The following is a 22,354-nucleotide window of genomic DNA, read 5'->3' as shown; positions in this document are numbered from 1 at the left end:
ACTGAATTATATAAGCTCTTTATTATTTAAAGACATTAACCTTATTATATTTCAAAATGTGCCTCTATTGTTTGCCTTTTAATTTTGGTTATTGACTAATTTTCTTGTCCTGGAGATGAGGATTTTTACCTCCTCGAAGTAAGGACCTTGAAGGAATCTGTTTCCCTACCCTTCCTCTCTTAAAAACTGAAGCAGATAAAGCAAACTAAGGGACTTTCTTCGGAGTAAGTTATGAGAGTTCGCAGAATTTTCCCAGGGATATGCAGCCAGAACTAATTATGTCTGGTTGCCTGCATGTCTCCAGAATCTTCAAGATATTAGTAGACAACGCTGCATCTCTGATGGTTATTTGGTGGCAGTATATGCTCTGCTGATGTGGTTTCTTCTGTAAGATACTGGAAGATCTTTGATTTCTTTTTTCTTAAGAATTTCTCTGCTTTTTTTTTCCCTTTGGTAAATGATGGTTGTGAGAAGCCTCATACTCTGATTTCTAAAATAATCAAGGTTCCTTAGAGTTAGCCGTTCCTGAAAAACAGAGGTCCATAAGCCCAAGGATTAACTAATTAGCTCGTAGGGAATTGATTAAAATTCCAACACAGGAATTTAAAGCATGATCATTCCTATTATTTGAAATTCCGAGACCTTGAGATAATTACCTGTCAGTCCTACGTGTGTTTTTGCGGTGATTCCCGGCCCTGCCCGCTGCCTCTGTCCGCGGTCCTGAGCGCCGAACCTGCCAGCATCCGAGAGGCTGCCTTTGTTCAGAGTCTGTCTGTGTGGAGTGTAAATGCCCACTCTAATTGGGCTGGAGCGCAGCGCAGCCAGAGCTCACGGCGCGGGTGTCAAGCTCAGCTTTTGATGAATGTGGAAGCAGCACCGAGGCACAGCAGGGGGCTGTCCCCTTTGACAAAGAGTCATCAGGCTGATCCCCCCGGGACTTCCCACCATTTTGAGACATATGGTGGACTTGTGGCCCCAGGACGGGGTGGCTAATGCTATCACCACAATAAGGAAAATAAGGATCTTTACCTTCCAGGTGTTGGTGGGATGAGTTCTTTTAGTGCAGCGTTAGTTTTGCAGTTTGCTGTTTATTCATTTAAATAGGATCTTTAAGTGAATAAATAGCACCCGCCCCCCCCCACACACACTCAAACAGTAGGAGAAGGGGTGAAATTGAGATAAAACCTATCATGTTTTGACTCTCTTAGGCCCTTGCTCTTAACTACCATGTACCCCAAAGTCACAGATGGCTTCCGTTCTCTCAAAGTCCACCGCATGTTATTGTGATACGACTGTTCATTTAACTTGGAGTAGAAAAAGGACGTGCCTTTTATCAAACAGTAGCACCCTGGGTCCTCCTGGACTGCGTATGGAGAGGTGTAGAATAATAACATGTCGGTAAGAGGGTTACTGTTGGAGGTTGTTCTTTGGGGTTTGTTTTAGATCCCGGCTAAAGATGGATAACTATATTTAGGAGGCATTACCTACATGGACTAATGTCAAGGACGTTAACTAGTCCTTGAATGATAGACCACCAGGATTCTTCCCTGAGTCCACATGTCTTACAACGCCTTTCCGATTTACATTTTAGATTCTCTCAGTTGAATTGCCCCTGACAGTAGACATTTTTCTCACAGTCCTGCACATTCTGCTTTGTTAATGGTTTATAAATTGTGCGTTGCCTCTCTTTATGCTCTCTTCAAGAAATAGATGGCCACGTTTATTATTGCTTCCATTATACACATGGAAGGAATATTGCATTATGAGCTCACTGAGGGCCTGTTGTTCGTGCAGCACCTTGGACAGCACCCCACTCATTGAGGATATTGGTGTAAACACCCCTCTGCCTGCGGGTTGTATAGAAGTAGAGCACATACAGGTATGCACAGTACATAGTTTTGATAAGATAATCAGTGAATATGTTTTAGTTTGTGTATTTACTATGCTATACGTTTCATTGTTATTTTAGAGTGTACTCTTTCTACTTATTAAAAAAGAAGTCTGCTGTAAAAAGCATGCTGCCCATTGCCGGCAGCAGCCTCACACATCTCGTGTTTACTGCGTCTCTCGATTGCCTCATTCCCGCTTGTGCTCGATCGAATCTTCTGTTGTTTTATAAATTTAGTGCAGCCTAAGTGCCCAGTGTTTACAAAGTCTCCAGTCGTGCACAGTCATGTCCTGGGTCTTCACACTCACTCCCCACTCACTCACTGACTCCCCCAGAGTAACTTCCAGTCCTGCAGGCTCCGTTTGTGGTCAGTGCCCTCTCCAGTTGTACTGTTTTTAATCTTTTCTTGCTGTATTTCCACTGTACTTTTTCTGTGTGTAGATACACAAATGCTTACCATTGTGTTACAGTTGCCTTCGGTATTCAATGCAGTAACACGCTGTACAGGCTCGTAGCCCTGGAGCACTAGGCTCCACCACAGCCTGGGAGTGTAGTGGGCTAGGCCATCCAGGTGTGTGGGTGTGCGCTCTGGGATGTTCACACGACGATGAACTCGCCCAGCGGTGCATTTCTCAGAACGTACCCTGGTCGTTAAGTGGCACATGACTGTTGCTTTTTCAGGTGGCACTGCATCTTGGAAATCCTTTCATACTGGTTCTGACAGAGCTCATGCTCATTGGCCGCTTAGTATTGCGCTGTGTGGATGCAGTGTCGTTTATTTCACCAGTCTGCTAAGGGTGGGCATTTTTATCATTCCCGGGATTTTGCTATGAGAATTAATGCCACGATAAATAACCTTATGCCTTATGGCATTCCGTATTTGTGGAAAGAGAATGGTGGTTACAGAGAAATGCATCCGTAGTTTTCCAGATATTGCCAAATTTCCTTCCCAACAGCTATACATGAGTGTCTGGGAGGGGCGCTGTGCTAACAGTTCAGTGCCTTTGTTACTCTGCCCCTTAGATTCTCACACACACACACAACACACACACACCTGTCCGTGCACACACACACACCTGTCCGTGTACACACACACACACCTGTGTATGTGCACACGCACACACACCTGTCCGTGTACACACACACACACCTGTGCATGTGCACATACACACACCTGTCCGTGTACACACACACACCTGTGCATGTGCACATACACACACCTGTCCGTGTACACACACACACCTGTGTATATGCACACGCACACACACCTGTCCGTGTACACACACACACACCTGTCCGTGCACACACACACCTGTCCGTGTGCACACACACACCTGTCCGTGTACACACACACCTGTCCGTGCACACACACACACACCTGTGCATGTGCACACTCACCCCTGATGTGGGCAGCTGAGCGCTGAGGACGTCCAAGCTGAGAGAGCTGCCTTCCCCTGAGTTTGCTAACTGCAGAGGCAGCAGTGGGTTCCTGATGTCTCGTCTGGTCCTCTTCCGCCATCCTGTAGTCACAGGACATACAGGGGAGCTGGAGGTGGGCAAAGACGGTTCCTCAAAGTGATGTTGAGCAGTCTAGGAGAAAACACCCAGGGCTGTTCATTTTGCCCCCATAAAGAAACCTTGTGACTTTGAGCAAGACACCCATTTGGGGCCCCAGCTTTTTAATCTATAAAATGGTATTCCAAATATTCACCAAGGAAAAAAACCCCTAAAAGTCCATGCTTCATGTTATTTTAAGAGTGAGGAGATGTGGTACTGGGGTCTCAAACGAGTGGTGCTTCAGATTAGGGAACCGTAAACTAAAGGAAATCCCGTGGTAGCGGCTGTGGGTAGGGCGGGACTTCCCTCCTGCACCACCCGCGCCACCGGCCTCGCCTTGGGTCTGTGTCCTGGGTCTGTGTGACTGCCTTTGTTGTGATGTCTGTAGCAGTGGCCAAGGCAGCAGAAGGGGAAAGGGTTTCAGGTTGAGTTCTGGTGTTCCCTGAGCTTCAAAAGCAGCATTAGAGGAGGCTGATTGTTGATTTGTGGAGCTTCAGTGTCAAGTTTCAAGAGAATGTGCCTGTCTCTAGCAGTGATGGGGAGTAAAGAGGAAACCTCTAAAATGCCACCTTGAAGAAACACCCAGTTTATCAGCTTATCATAGCAGACTAGTGAAATGAATTGTTATTGGGGGACAGAGACCTGAAGTTCCTATTCCTTGCCAAAATAAATCGATTCCCTTGGCTGTCTGAACTTCATTTCTTGAGCCCGACAGGAGCAAACACAGTCTAAATTAAACTCATCTTCCACAGATAAACCTGGGTCACTTTATACTGCTACATGTGCTTCCGAGAGCCTTTAAAGCACGTAAAAACAAAACAAAACTTTTTCTCACGCTTTTCTTAACCCATCCACTGTAGCCAGCGTAACACATAACACTTGCACTCACCTCTCCCTGGGCGCCCTGCTATAGATGTGGGGTCCTTTCTGGGCAGGAGGGCATTGCCGTACCCCTGCTAGAAACACTGAGGAGCTAGCAGCCCTGGCCACGTCCCAGGGAGCTGGGGTGGGAAAAAGGGCGGTGCTTGGGCAGGACAGTTAGCCCTGCCTTGCTCCAAGAAAGCTTTGTCGTCACTGTGCCTTTCCCTGTCGTCCTGCTGCTGGTGGCTTTGTACCGTGCTATTTCACAGGCGTTATATACACTCACGCCGGTGCGCTCGCTCATGGAGGTAGGGAGTTGCGCAGTTGTAGAACAACGATGGCATGAGTGGAATAATTTTAGAAGACGAGGTCAGACAGGGCAGAGCGTTTCTGCTTAGCAGTCTCACACAGTGGCTGGCGCCTGTGGCTTGCTCGCACCCGTGTGAGTTGTCCAGCCAGTGGGATGGCTTCACTCCTGCTCTGCCCTCCCCTCGGAATGTCCAGTGTCTGACTTCCTTGGAAAGCACAGAGGAGGCTGCCATTGCCTTTCTTTGCCCCCCTCCTTCCACTTTCTCATCCCTGGGAATGAGAGCGGGCAAGGGACACCACCACGCTGACGACTGATCCCTGGCTTAGGGTCTGGCAGACACAGGTCTCCACTGGGGATCAGTGATTTGAATAGGGCTTTTACAATATTCTGAAATATAAAGATCTAGGAAGGTTAAAACGCGGGGAAATGTCTTTCAGAAATGAAAATCGGGGGGAAGTGGAAATCTTTGTAATAGTTTGTTTCTAACATTCTTTGGATATCGGAATATCATGTGCATTTAAAAAAATGGATTGTCTTTAATTTACCTTTTAAATAAATTGGTCACACCAGTGTATTCAGAGATATGAAAGGCTAGAAATAGATGGCCTTTCCCTAATAGGGAAATAGATGTTTTCCTATTTTTTTCCCCTTTTATAAAACAACTACAAAATCACAATGGGGTGAATCTCCTAATTAATCGTTGCTCCCAAGTCCCCTACTTTTCACACTTTAAGTTCTATCCACTCGTCCTTCTTTGTTCCTTTTTGTGAGATCGTCTCAACAATGTGCAGATAACATACCACTGATCAGGTTTTTCTTCTTCTCTTTGCAGAGTACGGAGGCTAAAAAACATTGCTGGTATTTTGAAGGACTCTACCCAACATATTATATGTAAGTGTTTGCACTTTTCTGTTGGTCACGTCTTTCTCTGGGAACTGTTTCTTTTGTGGTTAATAGGGCTGGTTATGGGATGGAGAACGCCCTGTCTCGGGAGGCCTTCACCCTTGGTTTTCCCCACTTCTGCTCACTGTCCTCCCTACGGACACTCAGCCTGCTCAGGCACGAGACGTTGAGGACACTGTGAAATACTGGGTGCCGTCTCTGGTGATGTGTGTTAGCTCCTAGGTGATGGGGCACAGGGACAAGATATGCGAGCAAGGCCAACATTGTGTTGGGTTACTTAGGTCTTCCTGGGCCAAGGAGCAAGAGAAATAAGTGGGCGTAGAATTTTGAACTTGAGCAGGAAAACGTCCCTGCTGAGCTGCTGTGAGTGTGTGTGTGTGTGTGTGTGTGTGAGTGTGTGTGTGTGAGTGTGTGTGTGTGTGTGTGTGAGTGTGTGTGTGTGAGTGTGAGTGTGTGTGTGTGTGTGAGTGTGAGTGTGTGTGTGTGTGTGTATGCGCACGTGCACTGTCTCTGATTGCCTGGCTCTGGGTCCTCTCACCAAACAGGTGCGGTCACAGCCTTGCGTGGCTCTTTCTGTGCCCTCAGTGCCGGCCAGTCTTGCTCTGACTAAAGCATTGGTACATTCCCCTCCATTTGTACATGTTTTTAATACCTGCTGTGTTCATCACTGGCTGTTCTTGAGCCACCTGCCCAGGTGGCCAGATTAATTTTCCAGGTTACCAATTGTTATTTTTAATTGTGTTTTGAAGCCCCATAGGTTTTACATGGAATGTCTTGAACCAATTTCCCCCCCATACTCTGTTATTTTTAGTGTTGAAGTTCGCAAAATATGAGATTTTTTTTTCCATAGGCATCTAATCATGTCACAGCAGAAACACTGTATATTCTAGCATGTAGGGAGATTGGACAGGAAATATGTAATAGTAGCCAAGAGGGTGATTATTTAATTGGCCAATACATACATTTTTCTTACGTGTCACTCTTGGGGAGTTTCTAACCTTGATGAGACAAGTGTAGCAGGAGCAGGTGGCTTGGCTGCGAGTGGGGACAAAGCACAGGGCAATGGGCAGTTTTCCTGCCTTGGTTTTGCGTTATTATTAAACAGGAGTCCTGAACGCCCACATAGTGGAAGTCTCGGCAGAACACCTCTGCTGCTGCGAAAAGACAGAACCCCCTTGGAAAATGAAGACTGACTCTAATTACAGGGTTGTCAGGTTGAAGAAAAACAAGTATGGGCCAACAGGGAGATGAAATCGTTTCGTTCTTCTCAGCATGACACATTCATTGCCTTGGTACCTGTAGTTCCTCGGTTCCACTTCTGCTGCCACTGGGGCTCAACCGTGTCTTCTGTGCACACGGGTCTTTCTCGGGTTGGTTTGCAGGTCAGCTGATGAACCACGTCGGGGTTTTCAGAGGCTGGGGAGGAGGAGGAGGTCGTTGCTGGTCCCTGATTCCTTGGTCACTGGTTCCTTTATTTACTGATTCATGACTTACTTTGAAAGTCTCTTTGCATTGACAGAGAAGACAAAGGCAGACCCTGTCCTTCTCAGGCTTGCTGGTTTGGAGTCCCTTCATCTCTCTTCTCTACCGATAAGGAGGGGAAGGGTCCTTAAAACTAAAATGTACGGTCACTCTCTTATCAGAATACTGAAAAAATCAGTGCCACGCTGCCAGTGTTGAGGAGCTTCTTCCTTATGTTTATTTTTCCAGGAGTCTTGTGGTATCGGGTCTTATGTTTAAGTCTTGGATCCATTTTCAGTTGATTTTTATGAGTGGTGTGAGACGGGGCCCTGTTTCATTTTTCTGCATGTGGTGATCCGGTTTTCCCAACACCATTTGTTGAAGAGACTGTCCTTTCTGCCTTGGGTGTTCTTGGCTCCCTTGTCAACTACTAGTTGACCATACACGTGGGGGTTTATTTCTGGGCTCTCTGTTCTATCCCATTGGTCAATGTGTCTGTATGTATGCCAGTACCACACTGTTTTTATTACTGTAGCATGGAAATCACGAACTGTGATATTCTTTGTTCTGCTTTCTCAAGATGGCTTTGGTTATTTGGGGTCTTTTGTGGTTCTATACAAATTTTAGGATTTTTCTTTCTTGCTCTTGGTGATTCTGAGAAGGCCCCTTCCCAGCTTGTCTGCGGTACCCAGAGGTTACGGGGGCTCTGTGGTGCCTAAGTGGGCACTGCCATGACCATACCCGACCCCTTCGTGGGCATTGGGGGCCTCTCAGATCAGGAGCAGTGTCTCTTCTGTGTATAAAAAATGTCACCCTTTCTGCTGAGATCTGTGGCCCGCGACTCTGCAGCTTGTCCCGAAGGCTCTCCTGCCCACAGCCACCATCCACGGAAGGACATGTGTCTTCCAGAGTGGAGTGGGAGGCTTGGGAGGCAAAAGCAGGAGACAGGTGACCCGGTGCCAAGTCTGTGCTGGGCGTGTGGTCTCAGTGAGTTTCCAGCTGTGGGGGACCAGGAACCTCAGGCCTCTGCGAAGCTGACAGAGGTGGAAGAACCTCCCACGGACGGCCTCTCAGCCCTGGCTCAGCCTGGGCCGGTGGCTGCTTCAGGGGTCTTGTTCATAACTGGGTCACGTCTCTGGGTGCCATATGGATGGAACAGCGGCTGGGCATTTGGCTTCTGGGTGTTTTTGTTGGCTCACTTCTTGTAGTTATTGGTTCAGATCTAAGTACCAGTGGAGGCGAGAATGTGGGGGAATTCTGACGTCAGCTGCACTGAGACCCAAGGAAACCCACACACTGCCTGGCTTAAAGGAGAGAACAGATGGGAACAGACGTGTGGAAAGCATTTGGTCAGGTGTGAAAGGAAGCGGGGGCACATGAAACAGAAGTAAGGCATATACCCAGCAGGGTCATGCATTATTCCTCCGGCACTTTTGGAGTACCGGTTACTTCCACACCCCCACTGAAGGAGGAGGGAGCGAGCGTGTAGGGATGGTAAGTAAAGGTGATGGAGTGGGGCCTGCCCTGCGGGAACCCCTGGTCCAAGGCTTATCCAGCAGCAGTGTGTGCCCAGCTCTGGGCAGAGGCCATTCCGTCCAGTACTGCCCTTCTCTGGCTGTTGATTTTGACCAGGTCCTTTCCAGACCTTATTCCCAAGTCTCCCACTGGAGTGTGAAGCTTCTTGTAATGTACTCACGTTACCCTGGTTGATTGTGTCTCTCTGGGCTCATTTCTCTGCTATGAATAATTAACGGTGTGAGTAGATGAAGTGTTGTTTGCAGGTGTCAGAGCGAGATCCCAGAAACAGGCTTCGTACAGCCAGTGCCTGGCGGGGCTGCCCTACGTGGCTGCTAGAGTCAGGGGCCCTGAGACACAGGCCACCTCTGCCGCTCAGCAGACACTGTGTGACCCCCCTGCCCCCGCCCGGCCCTGTGTTCAGACCGTGGGCCTGAAGGAGCATTCCGTCTGTGTGAGGTCCGCTGTCTCTGGGTGCCCAGCTCTCCTCCACATGTGCCGGGTGGAAGGGGGTGATGGGTGGGCAGGGTCCTTCACTGTGCATTACCCCCCATAGCCTTCTTCCTAACCCTTGCTCCTTTGCCGTGATGGATGCCTGGCAGATGGCAGGAGGTGAGATGGAAAAAGGAGGTGAGGCTCGCTGACAAGGGTCTTGAATGGATTTCTGAGGAGCTGAGACCTCCCACTGCAGAGGGAGCCTATGGCATCAGCCTGCCCTTCAAAGGCTGGCAGGGCCCTACTTGGAGGGGACGTGTAGGCTGGAGGTGAAGAGGTCGTGGCCGTAGTAAGGGCAGAGTGTGCAGGGTCTGACTGTTGGCATGGGGATGGGGCTGAGGAACGAGGCGGTGGGCAGGCACAGTATTTCACAGGAAGACCATTGTGCGGGAGAGGGAGTCAGTAGTTCAGGGGGTTCTGGCCGGCCAGACAATGAGACAGACCACGAGAAGAGCATTCAGGGAGGGGTGAGCCAAAGAGGGAGTGGAGAAGCGTCAGCTGTGTGCGTGTTGAGCTTGAAGTTCTTTACAGAACAGCCAGGAAGTATGGGCACTGGGGGCTTCGCTTTTGCAGGAGCAAGTCCAGAGACAGAATGTAGATTTAAGAGTTCTGAGTGTGCAAATAATAATAGTTAATCAACTCAGTAAAAGTAAAATTCAGAAAGTAAGCCAGGTATCAACAAGAATCTAATTTTCCAGATTTTTGAGCTCATGGGTACCAGAATCTGTCTGCTTTCCAGACCTCATGGCCAAATTCATATCATTCCATTTGTATTTGCCAGGTTTAGGAGCACAGAGGTGTCTGAGGTTGGGGTGTGTAGACCAGATTAAAGTAACAAGGTCATCAAAATATGAGCAAATGTCTCAATAGACAGGTGGGGAAACCAAGTCAGACCAGGAAGGAGAAGGTTCTGACATTGGAATTGTCGACTGAAGTTGATAGAACAAACCATCAATTCACCCTCAGGTCTGAAGCGTTTGACTTGACAGACAGATCAAAGGTCTAAACCCTGTTACTGGAGAGATGAATGTTCTTTTTTGCAAAAGTCTTTTTCTCACAGGTCTACAACATTGAAACTATTCAGACTATGTCTGTTACCTTGATTGTGATGAAAGTCTCACAGGTGTTTGCATATGTCCAAACGCATCAAATTGTACATATTAAATATATGCAGTTCTTGTATATCAATTATATTTCAATAAAACTTTAAAAAAATGATCAGAAGTCAAAACGTAGCCCCATCCCCAAAAGGTCTCTGCTGGGTGCCAAGAGAAGGATAACAGGCAGGAGCACTCCAAATTTAGGTCTTAGTTTCCGAAGCTGGCTGTGCACGAGAGCTATCTGAGCAGTGGCTCCCAACCAGCAGGCATAGGTAGTTTTTAAAAACTGCCCAGTAATTCTGTTGGGAACCACTGCTTTCCAGAGGGCTTATCTCCGAGGGTGACCACTCGAAGGGACAGGGCTTCTTCCTGCTTGCCTGTTTGAGTTTTGTTCACAGGTAAAGGGTTTTGGGTGGGGCGGGAGGGGGGAGGCTCTTGTTGCCTCACTCAAATGGGGAGCTTTTCCATGGCAGGTTAGAAACATACAGGCAAGGCTAAATATATGATCTGCCAAGTTATGCCATAATAAGGCAGAAAATAAATAATTACATTAGATAATAGAATAGAAAAGCTTGTTCTAGGAAGGTGGATGTGACCTTGGTGATGTGTAAGAGATTTTAGGATGATAGATTCCATATCAGTACAGAGATTGCTGTGACTCACTGACATCCATCTGGAAAGGAAGAGTGCTTCAGGGACTTAGTGGTATTAAAAAACAAAATTCAACTGAGTGAATTTAACCAATTGGCTTTATGCGATGAATGGTGAATTGGGCAACATCCCATCTAGCAAATAGAAAGGAGCTCCAAGGAGCTGTACAGAATGGAAGGCTCTTATAGGCAGAAGGGGGCGGAAAAAAGGAAGTTTCTAGCCAAGAGTGGAGTAGTTCGGGCAAGGTCACCTTTCTTTGGGGAAAGGGGTGGATCTGCCAGCCCGATTACCTCACAAGTGCTGCCCAGGACATTCCAGATTAATGGGTTCAGACTGCTTTCTGGGACAGGCTGAAGCTGCAGTCAGGTGAGGTGTTAAGTTTCAGGTTGGTGACATGGGCTTAACACAAGTGACTCCAGTTGGGGCTCCTTTTTAACAGCAGAAAGTCTGAAATGTTACAAAGGTCACAGATGACCTGGTTTAGAGGGAAGAGGAGGGAATACCCAGGACGTGGATATGCTTAGGAAGCAAGTAGCTCACCAAGCTGAGGTTTGTAAAGGACATGTGGGAACCCTAGGCTCATCACTTAGGGAATTCGCCAGAGGGGTGGGACCTCTGAAGGCTTCAGGGGCTCCTGTAGAGGAGGTTATTGAAGGGCTGTTTTGTGACCATCTGGAACTAATTTGGGTTTGCCCTTCTAATGCCCTGTGACGTTGGGCTTATTTTTTTTCAACAGGACCATAGGATTGGAAGATCTGTGACTTGGCAGTGTGTCTTGAGTTTCGGGGAGACATTTGATATCATCTCACTCAATATCTCAGCTGATAAGACAGGGAATTCTGGTCTAAATAAACAGGCCACTTAGGTGGATTTGTAACTGCTGTGATAGCTGTACCTATAAAATTGCGGTTGATAAAATAGCAACATGGAAGGAAGGCCTCTAGTGGAATTCACCATTGGCTCCGTCATCAATACGCTGTTATTCATTTTGGATAAAATATGATGGGCATGCTGTAGCAACCATATTCACAAGTTATAGCAAGAGGGGGTCTTGGATCCATTTCTTCTTTCTTTTTCTTTTTAAATCAATGTATAATTCAAATGCCATAGGGTTCATTTGCCCTCTCTTTTCATCCAGGCGGTGAACTGAGCTGATTGATCAGTCTAGGCCACTGATTGGGCGCCACCGAGTGGTGGGTGGGGTCACGTGCCTACGCGTGGGCACACCTCTCTTCCTGCCTCGCCTGTCCCTTTCAGTCTGGTACCCTCCTGGTCTCTCTGACATCCCATGCAGCCACGTCGGGACTCACTTTGTTGGGTGGCCTCTCTTTCTCTTCCTTTGATTTTCTTACTCCAGGCAGCTTACGGGACGTGGGGAAGATCTTGGGTTTGGGCTTACAGCTTTAGGGCACAGGACTCTTTGTGTTCAGACCCAGGCTTCATGTCTACCTGACAATAACTGTGGAGGTTCGGGACGTTGCCGGGCTGAGTGAGCTGCCGTGGGATCACTGAAGGAGGAGGACTGGTGGGTAATATTCAGCATTCCTGGGTTCAACAAAACTTGACTCAGATTCTTCATTTAAATGACAGAAACCTAGAAGAAATAGTGAATGACTTGAGTGACAGAATGAGGCTCCAAAAAGCCCTGACCGGCTAAAGTGATGGGCCAGGTTTCATACACTTCAATCTTACGATGGGTAGCTGTCAGATCCTGTATTAGGTTCCCCAGCCCGACTGTACCCGTAGAGGATGGGAAGACAGAACTGACCGGGAATAGCTTGGAAGGTTTAGTTGATGGAAACTTCATTAGGATTCAGTCCTGTTCTGGTTGCTACAAATGTTAACTCTCTGAGGCTGCAGTACATGTGGAAACGAGAGTGAAGGAAACCAAGATTGTTCCCAGGCTGGGCCTGTTTTCCTGGAGAAGAGAAAATGCAGGAAGCCATGAGAACCCTTCAGACATTGAAAGGGCAGGCTTATTTTGTGGTGGCCCTGTGAGGAGAGCATAGGACCTGTGTGGCCAGGTTACGTTCTGCATACGGAAGAATGCCCCATAACCCAGAGGGCATGCACCATGGCCCGAGGGTGTAGTTGACCTGTGCTTTGGCCCCCAGTTTCACTTCTCCAAATCTTGTAGGGCTGTGTTTATTTTTCCAACTTCTCACAGGTGAATGGGAGGTCTCTGATAACCTGAATGTTTTCCGTGATTCTAACTCAGGAAGCCCTCTTCAAGCTTCGGCCATGTGCTTTGCTCTGTGGGAAAACATAGGTGATAATACAAGTCATGTAAGGAACCGGTCCAGATACCAAGGTATATATATATGGTAGTATGTAATTGAGGAGCCCAGACCAACTGTTAAGCTCAGACACTTGGGATTGGACAGGAAAACAAAGATTTGTACTGGCAGATACTTAGAACATCGAGACTGGTCTGCTGAAACTTGATTCAGCGGGTGGCCTTTGAAATGAAATGGTGCTGATAGGAATTTACTTAAAATGCTGGTTTTTATTTAGCCGTGCCCTACCTTTATTTAACACCAAAAGAAATCACAGTCCCTGCAAACTCCATCTCCAGAGCTCCGCCCTGAATACTTGACTCATATTTTATTTCGTTTCTGTTTTTTATCTCTTTTGTTTTTTGTTTACTCATATTTCAGTTGCTCCAATAGATGCTGAGATGATTTTCCCCAAACCAGTTTAAATATAAATGACCATTTTACACCCTGTGAAAAGTTTACATGTGAATATTTGTCCATTTTTCTTTAATTGGAAGATTTCGTGACTTTACATTGAACATGCCAACCGAATATGCTGTCCTTTTCTCCTGTTGAGACTTGTGTGGCTCAAAGGCTAAAATGTGTCCGATGGCCAGGACAAGCTAAGTGTGACATGTTCTTACTTCTTAGGAATCTGAAACCCCCAGAGGGACCATCCTGTTATATTTGTATCCAATCGCTGCTATGACACATTTCTAACTTGTGGCAGACACACTTCCAGACATATGCTTCTTTTCACATTATTCACCCCCAGGACTGCATCGTCTATCATTGACTGGGGGAGAGAGGCGAGATACCCTGATGTTATCTCTGCAATGTACTTCATTACAAGCTAACACCCGCTCAGAGCGCACCATCCCATTCGCTGACCTTATCGGAAGTTTGCGTTTGGATCCTGTTTCCAACCGGTGTTTCCAATTGGTGTTCCCTTTGGTAAATCACTCCGTGAGAGTTGTACCTTCTTGAATTTGTAGAATAGTTGGCTAACAGGAAACCATTCCTGGGGCCTGTTTCTCCAGTGAATATGCTCTTTTCACTCTTTTGAAGCAATCATGTGTGTTTTGGAGTCCTAGACTTGTAATTAGAGAGCGGTGAGGAGTAGATTTAATTAAAAGTGACATGGGTGCCTTGCTCCTGCAAGTTGGAGAACCTGGCACACAGAGCAGAGTGAGGAGGAACATTCTGTTATGTTGTCTCCTTCCTGATTCGTTCGGCCCCCAGCACCGTGAAGGTAATAGGCTCAGTGAGGCCTCAGCTGTCCTCGGAACAGCTGTGCCATTTCAAGGTGTAGACGTTAGGAAGACTGGACCTGAGGCAGCAGGGATGGCACGTTTAGCATCCCAGACTGCCTGCTAACGTCTGCTTTTCACTAAGCTCAGTCTTACATTGAATGCTCTTTGTATAATCACCGCTGTTTGGAATGGCCGCAGGTATGTGCTTAGGGCCCCGATGTACTAGCTGGTTCACTGGGAAGAGAGCAGCACAGGGAAAAGGGGTCAGAGTGTTACCGTGTAGGGAACTGCAGGCTCCATCATGCGGCTGGCACTCGCCAGCACCCACATGGGAGCCGGGCCAGGGCAGCCCATGAGCCATAAAGATGCTGAGTGAGTGAGTGGTCGTTGGCTACACAAGGGAGTATAAAGGACACTATATTTTGAGAGAAGAAGGCAGATAATCTGTTAACCACATGTGTTAGCTGCTGGCATTCCAAATTTGGATCCTGAAAAGTGAGAGCTAGAGCCCTGCGGTGTTGAGTCGTGCCAACAGAGAGTAATTTGATTTAGGAACTTGGAAGTGATCATACTCAAATCTTCTAAGATTCTGTTCTCGGGCTGAGGGATGTGTGTGTGTGCGTGTCCCCGACTTCTAGACAAGGGGCTCTACATGTGTCTAAAAACCTGTAGAGATTCTTGTCCGGTGGCGTCCTCTAACACGGACACAAGATACCATATGGGCTTAGGTTTCAAAGCAGCAAATGCTTCCTTGTAAGTGTAACTGAAGCAGAAGCATTTTCTCCACTGAGCTCCTGCCACATGACCCACTCACTGCATTTTTATCCCTATACCTGTTTTCCTCTTTATTGCCAAGTTCATGGTTACCGGAGTTGGATATGCTCCAGGTACCCCTTCAGCCCTGGCTCTGCCCCAGGCTGAGGCAGCTCTAGGTAGCACTGGGGGAGACCCAGGGGGAAAGACACAGCCGGCATCATGGTGGCAAAGATGGGACAGCAGTGGAAGAAATGGCTGTGAGCTTGGGGATCGGGGTCTTGTTCCCCCTCAGCTGCTATCACTGGATTCCCACCCCTTCCCTCTGCTTCCTTTGGAGTCGCCCTCTGGGAACGGTTCCTGCCACATTCAGCGTCAGCTCCCCTCCTACATCTCCTTAGCCTCTTTCGCTTTCTTGGCGTCTCTCCACTGTCCTGCTTCTCTTGGTCTTTTGCAGTTGGCTCATTGGCGTGAGCCAAATGGGTACGGAGTCTGACACAGTCCCCACACAGCATCACTGCGATGGCTTTGCCCAGAGCAGCTCATAAAAGCAGGGCCAGGGAAGAACAGGACAATCAAGTGAGGACTGAGAAGGGGGCCTTCGGGTAATGTAAGACTCAGTATCGCTGAAGAGGCAGCGTCTGTGCGAAATGCCTGCCTGAAACACTGGCCCATCGATTCTTGGCTTTAGCACAGTGAGCTGCGCTGAGTGGAGGCATGACATCGGAATGCCTTGTTTTCTGAGCTTACTTCAAGCCTGGGGCTAATAATACTTACCTTGTATACGGATGTCTTGAGTGTTAAAGGAGACATTTGTGAAGCACTTGCCCTGGTCTCTAGAATGTAGGAAGTGCCCATACCCTGTAACCTTTGTCCTTATTTGTATTAGTATTCTATTGCTACCTAATAAATTACTACAAACTTAGCAGCGTAAAACAACATACCTTTGTTATCTTACAATTCCTGTTGGTCACACATCTGGGCACAACATCACTTTGTTCTTGGGGCTTACAGAGCTGAAATCAAGGGGTTGGCTGGTTTGTGTCCTCACCTGGATCCTGGGGTTCTCCTGCAAGGTCATTCAGGTTGTAGCAGAATTCAGTTCCTTGTGGTTGTAGGACCAAGGTCCCTGGTTTCCTGAGTGGCTGTTGGGGATCACACTCAGCTCGTGGAGACCTCCGTCAGTCTCAGTCACGTGGCCCCTCTTACAACGCAGCACCCACTTCTTCAGCATCAATAGGAGAGCTCCCAGTCGGGCACGTCAGAGTCTCATAGAACATACCACTGTGTGTAAGCTTCTATAATCAACGTCGTGGCCTTCTCGTCATCTTCACAGGACCTTCCACACTCAAGGGGAGGGGACCACGCGGGCTGTGTACACTGGTGGGTGAGAATCTTGGAGCCCTCTCTGAATCCTGCCTGCCACATTCTCACTTTTGTTGTCACTCTAATATAATTGCTGAGGACTCTTTGCAACTTCATGATAGGAAACAGTCCTATCTCCTTTGGTTTGCAATTAATTGTCTGAACTCCACCTACCCTAAAAGCAGGAAGTCCTTCCTCTCCCTTGAATTCTCCCACTCCCTACACGCACATACACACGCACACACGCCCACATGGAAACACGCATTGATTACTGAAGATGATGGAGCTTCTTGGGGAGGAGGGCACCGAGGCCGGCCTTGCAGTGGACAGTGCCCCCTGTCACATTACCGGACAGTGGTGCTTGTGCAGTCCTGGGCCCTTGCTGGTCCAACCCAGACCCAGACTCCTGGGCCCTCCACACTAGCATTTCCTTTTCTCTCACATTCTGTGCTTAACCATTCTCCTCCACAGTGTGGCCACCGTGCCTGTGGAGCTGGGACTGGGGGAGCCCTGGAGCCAGCACTCGTCCCCCAGTATGAGGCCTCTGTTGGCCCAGGGTGTTGCCAGGCTGGATTTCTGCATGGTCTCTGCTCAGATGTCAGCTTCTGAGTGAGCTGCTTTATTTTTTACCATAGTGGAACCTGTTGCCATCTAACACAGTGCCTATTTTTCTTGCTTATTGTTTGCCTCCCTCATCTAGAAATAAAGCTCCTCCACGGCAGGGACTTCTGTCTGCGTTTCCATTGCTCCACCCTAGGACTCAGCGCAGAGCTGACTTTCACCTCGGTGGCTGGTAGTTGGGTGCCTGGGTTGTGAGCACCGGCAGCATTTTTAAGCTTGCATTTTGGTGGTTCTGCTACATGTGGGTTGGTTAAAGCAAGTTAAATGGATTAGCTTATGTGACCAGCTTATGGGAACCTCTCCTGATATCATGACAATTTGGGGTTCTGAACAGAAGTTGACATTCATGGACCATGGGAGGACAGGATGTGAAAACGTCTGTGGTCCATGTCCTGTGGAGAATGGTGTGTGTGTGAGAGTTTGTGTTTGTGTGTGTGGTGGTTGGGCAGGGCTCTCACAGCTCACTTTGACATCACAGAGGGTTTAGCAGCAGACGGGTGCTGGGTGTTTCATGAGGGAGAAGGGAGCCCTGGGTCTCAGGCCTGGCCAGAATGGAACGCCCAGAAACAAACTCTATCTGAACTCATAACTCTCCATCCTCATTCCTTTCTTTCCATCTTAATTGATATTTTCTAGGGAGTTTTTTTCCCTACATAAAACAAGCCAATTTGTTCTAGAATTATCTACAAACTCTATGTCCAAGATCTTGGATCAAATTTGCATGTCTCCCAACTCCTTTTCTTTTTAAAGAAGAAAACCAGCAGGAACCTAGGTCACAGTTATGTGATTATTTAGTATTGAGAACTGGCCCGGCCCTCGCTGCACGCCACCCATTGCCACTTGGACTGGAATCGCTCCTGTGAGGGTTCTCTGTAAAAGCCAAGGGCACAAGCAAGGGCCTTGAGTTTTCACAGCCTTTTCTCTTCTCAGAACCACAAGGTGGGAGGAGTTAGGGAAGGGCAGAGATAGTGAAGGAGGCCAAGTTGACTCCTAGGGCCTGTGAGGGGTCCCTTCCTCATCCTCAGGACGAGGTGGCTCTTCTGGAGGTGGAACAGCCCCTGGGTGTGTCCAGGGGAACCTGCACTGGGCTGGGACCCGAAGCCTCAGGCAAGGGGTGTGGGCAGCAGGGTTGGCAAGAGCAAGGACAGTCCTTGTTGGTACTTCATGTAAGGGTGACGGCCTTGGACCTTAAAGCAGCACCGCGAAGGGGTCCTGCCCTCCCCCCATTTGGTTCCTGAGGAAACAGGATCAGAGGTTGAATAACTTGCCCAGCGTCCCGCTGCTAGGGAGTGGCAAGACTGGGACTCAGCCTTCTCGTGTGATTCCCTAACCTGTGTCTCCAACCTCACAGGACTTGTCAGGGCAACGGGGTCCCCATCTCTTGCACATCGTGGGGGATCGGGCACGGAGCAGGTGCCACAGCACGCTGACACCCGTCGTCATCAGGCTTCCTTCTGGTGGCAGAGCTGGCAGGTTTCATCCAGTCTTTGGTCATGGCGCCTCCCAGAAGGAAACCGTTGTGACTTGGGACACGGGGGTGTGTGGTGAACATGGTGCTTTGAATCACGTTGACCGTGTCCATCTCCGCTGTGCAGGACCAACCGCGGGCCGACCGAGGTGTGCGTGGCGAGCTCTGTGGAAGGCCGCGGCACCCCTGTCCTTTGCACTGACACCTGCCTGGATCTCATGCCTGGTCCGGCCCTTCCTCTGACCCAGGACACTGACCAGCTTGTGTACTTTGTCCCGCAGATGCCGCCCCTACGAGGATTGCTGTGGCTCCAGGTGCTGCGTGCGGGCTCTCTCCGTACAGAGGCTGTGGTACTTCTGGTAGGTCACAACTCCTCCTGGTCTGCGGGGCCTTCCTCCCCCACCCAGGGGTTCTGCCCACAGGCAGCATCGTCACAGGCAAACGTACATCGCCTTTGCCTGGCATCGTGGTCTCTGGGGCTGTCTGGTCACGAAGACAGGTAATGTGGGGGTTGCCTTCACAATTAGCGGTGCTGCTCACAGAGCCTGCAGAAAGCTCATCCCCATTTCCAGAGGCCCGGGGCTGGGGAAGGAGAGGTAACCTTTTGGAAGGAGGGCTGGAAAGCAGCCTCATTCCCTAGCAGCTCCTTTGCCATTTTCTGAGGTGATGCCAAGAGACCAGTTGTCTTAAAGAATGACAGAATCAGCAAATCTTATGATAAAATTGCAGCTCCTTCCACATCTTCCCCTTTCTCACTGTGTCAGCTGAATCCTGACTTTGAAGACAGAAGGCCTGCATTCTGCTCCATCTTCCACCTCTGCTGAGGGAAGTTGGAAGAACCGTGTGAAGTCTGTAAAATTGTACCTTGAGAGGGAGCTAGGGAGTGATGCCCACAGAGCGCCCCAGAAGACGGGGTGCAGAGTCTCCGTTAACGAGAGGAATCTCCTGTGCATTGCCATCTCAGAGGCTGCCCGTTTGGGGGCATGTATGAGAACGTACGTGACTGTAGATAAGAGCTGTCGCTGCAGAGGCCAGGGTTGGTACAGTGTGTGTGGAAAAGGAATTGCCTAAGGCCACAAGAGCACTTCTTGTAACCCCCGCCCCCCAACCCCCCACACAGCAGTGATACTGTCATCAAGGCAGACTCCACAAAGGGTTAAGACGTCACTTCAAGACTTCAGCCTCTTTCTGACTCTTTTTTTAAGATTCTGACATTAGTGACCTCTGAAGTCTGTAAGACCTTTACTGAGCCTGTTACAGAAACCACTTGAGTTTTTTGGGAGGCTTTGTCTTTCCCTCTTGACAGGTGTTCCCAATATTTGATTTAGGGACACCGCCACAAAGTGGGCACTCCACATGCCACGTTTTCTGTAATCGGAGAGCCTCCTTTCATTAGCGCCATCACCACCTCCTTGCTGGGGCATTGACCATATGGGGGCTGGACTTCCCTGTCACATTGGGCTCTGGTCTGGCCTCCCATGGGGCTGGCTCGAGCACGCCCTCCTTGATGTCACGGCGTGTGGCAAGCCCTCCCAAACAGTGGCAGGCTGGTGCCGACTTCTCCCCACCTCGTAGTTGCTAGTGCCTAAGCCTCTATAATAGAAGGTGAATAATTTTTAGCCTCAGATTTTCCAAATGTAAACACATCTGTGTACATTTCAGGGTGGAAGGGACTGGTACCAAAGCTGGGGAGAGGAGGACAGGAGGTGGTGGCATTTCAGAGGTTCGTCTAGCTTCACTCATGCTTCCACTCAGAGTTTTCCTCCACGGGACCTTGTGGTAGAAGGAGGGAGTAGCATCCAGGGCATAAATCCCGAAAGGGTTCATCAGCTTGGTCTGAAGCAGCAGATGAATGATGACGATGAGGTTGTGGGAATGCTCCTAAAAAAAATGAAGAAACCTGTGAAAGTCTAGGTATTAAATGATTCAAAAGGAAAAATAATGAGAGTGCAGAACTGTGAGGGCCTGGCAGCGAGGGCAGCTCATTGGCCGTCCCCAGAAGCTGTCCCTGAGTCGGCAGCCAGGTGCTTTTAAGCTGTTGGCCGGGGTCACTTGTCGGAGTCGAGGCGACTTGCACATGGTGAGTTTAGTGGGATCCCTACAGAGACGTCTCGTGAGCCCCATAGGATACGGGCAAGTCTCACGAGGTCGAGTGCCAGATGCCAGAAGATTTGGTCGAATTATTAGAGTTGATGTTCTGACACTAGGTCCTAAACTGGGGGTGCAGCCAGAGAACACCTTGAGATGGGCGCCTGGGGTGCCCCAACAGAAGTAAAAGGGTGCTTGGGTTCTACTCCATGCAGTCCTTCTGTCAGTAAGCATGAACTGTCATTAGTATGTGCCAGGGTCCCATGGAGAGGCCCTTAGGCCCTAAAGGAGAAAGATGTCTAAACAGGTAATTACATGTGGAACGTGTTAAACCAGTGCTCTGGAAACATGGAGCCGCTGACGTCAGAAGAGGTGGGAAAAGCTGTGCAGCTGCTGACTGGGTCTCACAGAGGGCGTTCCACGCAAAGGGACCGGCACATCACAGAGAGAGGGACGTAAGAAGAATGGACCTGGTTGAGAGCGTGGTGGAAAACTCTGTGCTGGGCTGGTGTGAGGGGGAGAAGATGCAGCTAGACATGGAGGGAAGGAAGGGCTTCCACCTGACTTTGCAGGACTTCTGCTTATTATTACCAGGGAACTGAAGTTTTGGAGGAGAAGGCGTTCACAAGTCCCTGCCAGCTCTATAAAGTCTTGAGTAATCTTGAACCAAGAAGGTCCATATGGAACCCTCAGGCTTGGAAGGGCAGAGCGGCAGCTACCCTTCCCTGAGTAGAGTTAGGGAACGCACTGCCGCCCGCAGTGGAGACTGGCATGGTTAGCACTGTGCGTGAGCAGGAGGCAGTGCTGGGGTCTGAGACCCGGTCTGCATAGCAGCACCACCACTGCCTGGCACGTGCATTTATGACTCGAGAACTGCTATGCCAGGGCAGGGAGGGATTAAAACAAAAAACGAATTGAAGGAACCAGATTACTTTTGGTGACAGAAAAGACACAAATGTCCTTAATTCTTGGAAAGCTCCCCAGACCTGCTCAGCTGTGAAAGAGGACATCTCGAGATCAACCTGAAGCTCAGAACTGCTTTTCCTCCTCTCTCTCTCCATTCCCCTAACTCATATCCTGCTTCGTCTCTTTCCTTGTTCCTGCAGGCTCATTCCTGCCCCCTTGTCAGTTGCTCTCTTAAAATAAGTTCTTTTCAGATCACTGTTTCGGTAAGGAACGAATCTGGTGAGGTTGACACCTGAGCAGGTCATTGGTCTCCTGCACGTAACTCTGTTCTGTCCTTGGCTTATTTGCTCTCTCAGTCTAAGGTGTGAAGGGCAATATCATTTTTCTTTGTCTGGGGTGGGGGGAAGTTACATTTGACAGTGTCACTAATGTTTTGGCTTTTCTCCTGGAAGAGACCCAGATCTTGGGTGGCTGCTTCATTTTTCATTCAGGGAGGTTGGTCTGTTGGAGGTGAGCAGTCGTGTTATTTGAGAAAACAAACCCTTGTGTACATTCCAGCCTCTCTCTGCTCTGTATTTCCACTCATATCTTGATAGTTGGACCGGGTGTGGAATGTAACATGATCTCTGAGCGTGCCCGAGGGAGGTTAGTTGTAAGAACTAGAGCTGTTCCCTTTGTGATCCCACTAGCTCACTGCTGAGATTGCCTCACTTTGCCTCTGCACAGCCGGGATTCCATTGGCATCCCTGGACGCCCCCCCCCATTGGCCCCCGCCCACCTGCACCTCGCCCACTCAGCTCTCCCTGCCGCAGTACCTGTGTTACCCTGACCATGCGGAATGCCCCTTTCCTTCCTCACCTTGTCTCCTTCTTTCCATCCTCCGGGTCTCTCAGCTCCCATGCTG

At 48.9% G+C, this 22,354-nt stretch overlaps 1 protein-coding gene across 2 annotated transcripts in view; it reads left to right on the top strand.

Moving 5' to 3' along the window:
* The window catches only part of VOPP1 (VOPP1 WW domain binding protein), a 57,066-nt gene that overhangs the window by 27,769 nt on the left and 6,943 nt on the right, over positions 1-22,354 (top strand). For both annotated transcript variants that reach the window (XM_081079761.1, XM_081079762.1), the window contains exons 2-3: positions 5,449-5,507; positions 18,738-18,815. In XM_081079761.1, the coding sequence (XP_080935887.1) occupies positions 5,449-5,507; positions 18,738-18,815 (137 nt within the window). The remainder of the gene's footprint in view (positions 1-5,448; positions 5,508-18,737; positions 18,816-22,354) is intronic.

Source organism: Rhinolophus hipposideros (assembly GCF_964194185.1).
Source record: "Rhinolophus hipposideros genome assembly, chromosome: 18".
Lineage (NCBI taxonomy): Eukaryota > Metazoa > Chordata > Mammalia > Chiroptera > Rhinolophidae > Rhinolophus > Rhinolophus hipposideros.
This window is presented reverse-complemented; position numbering and strand designations above follow the sequence as displayed.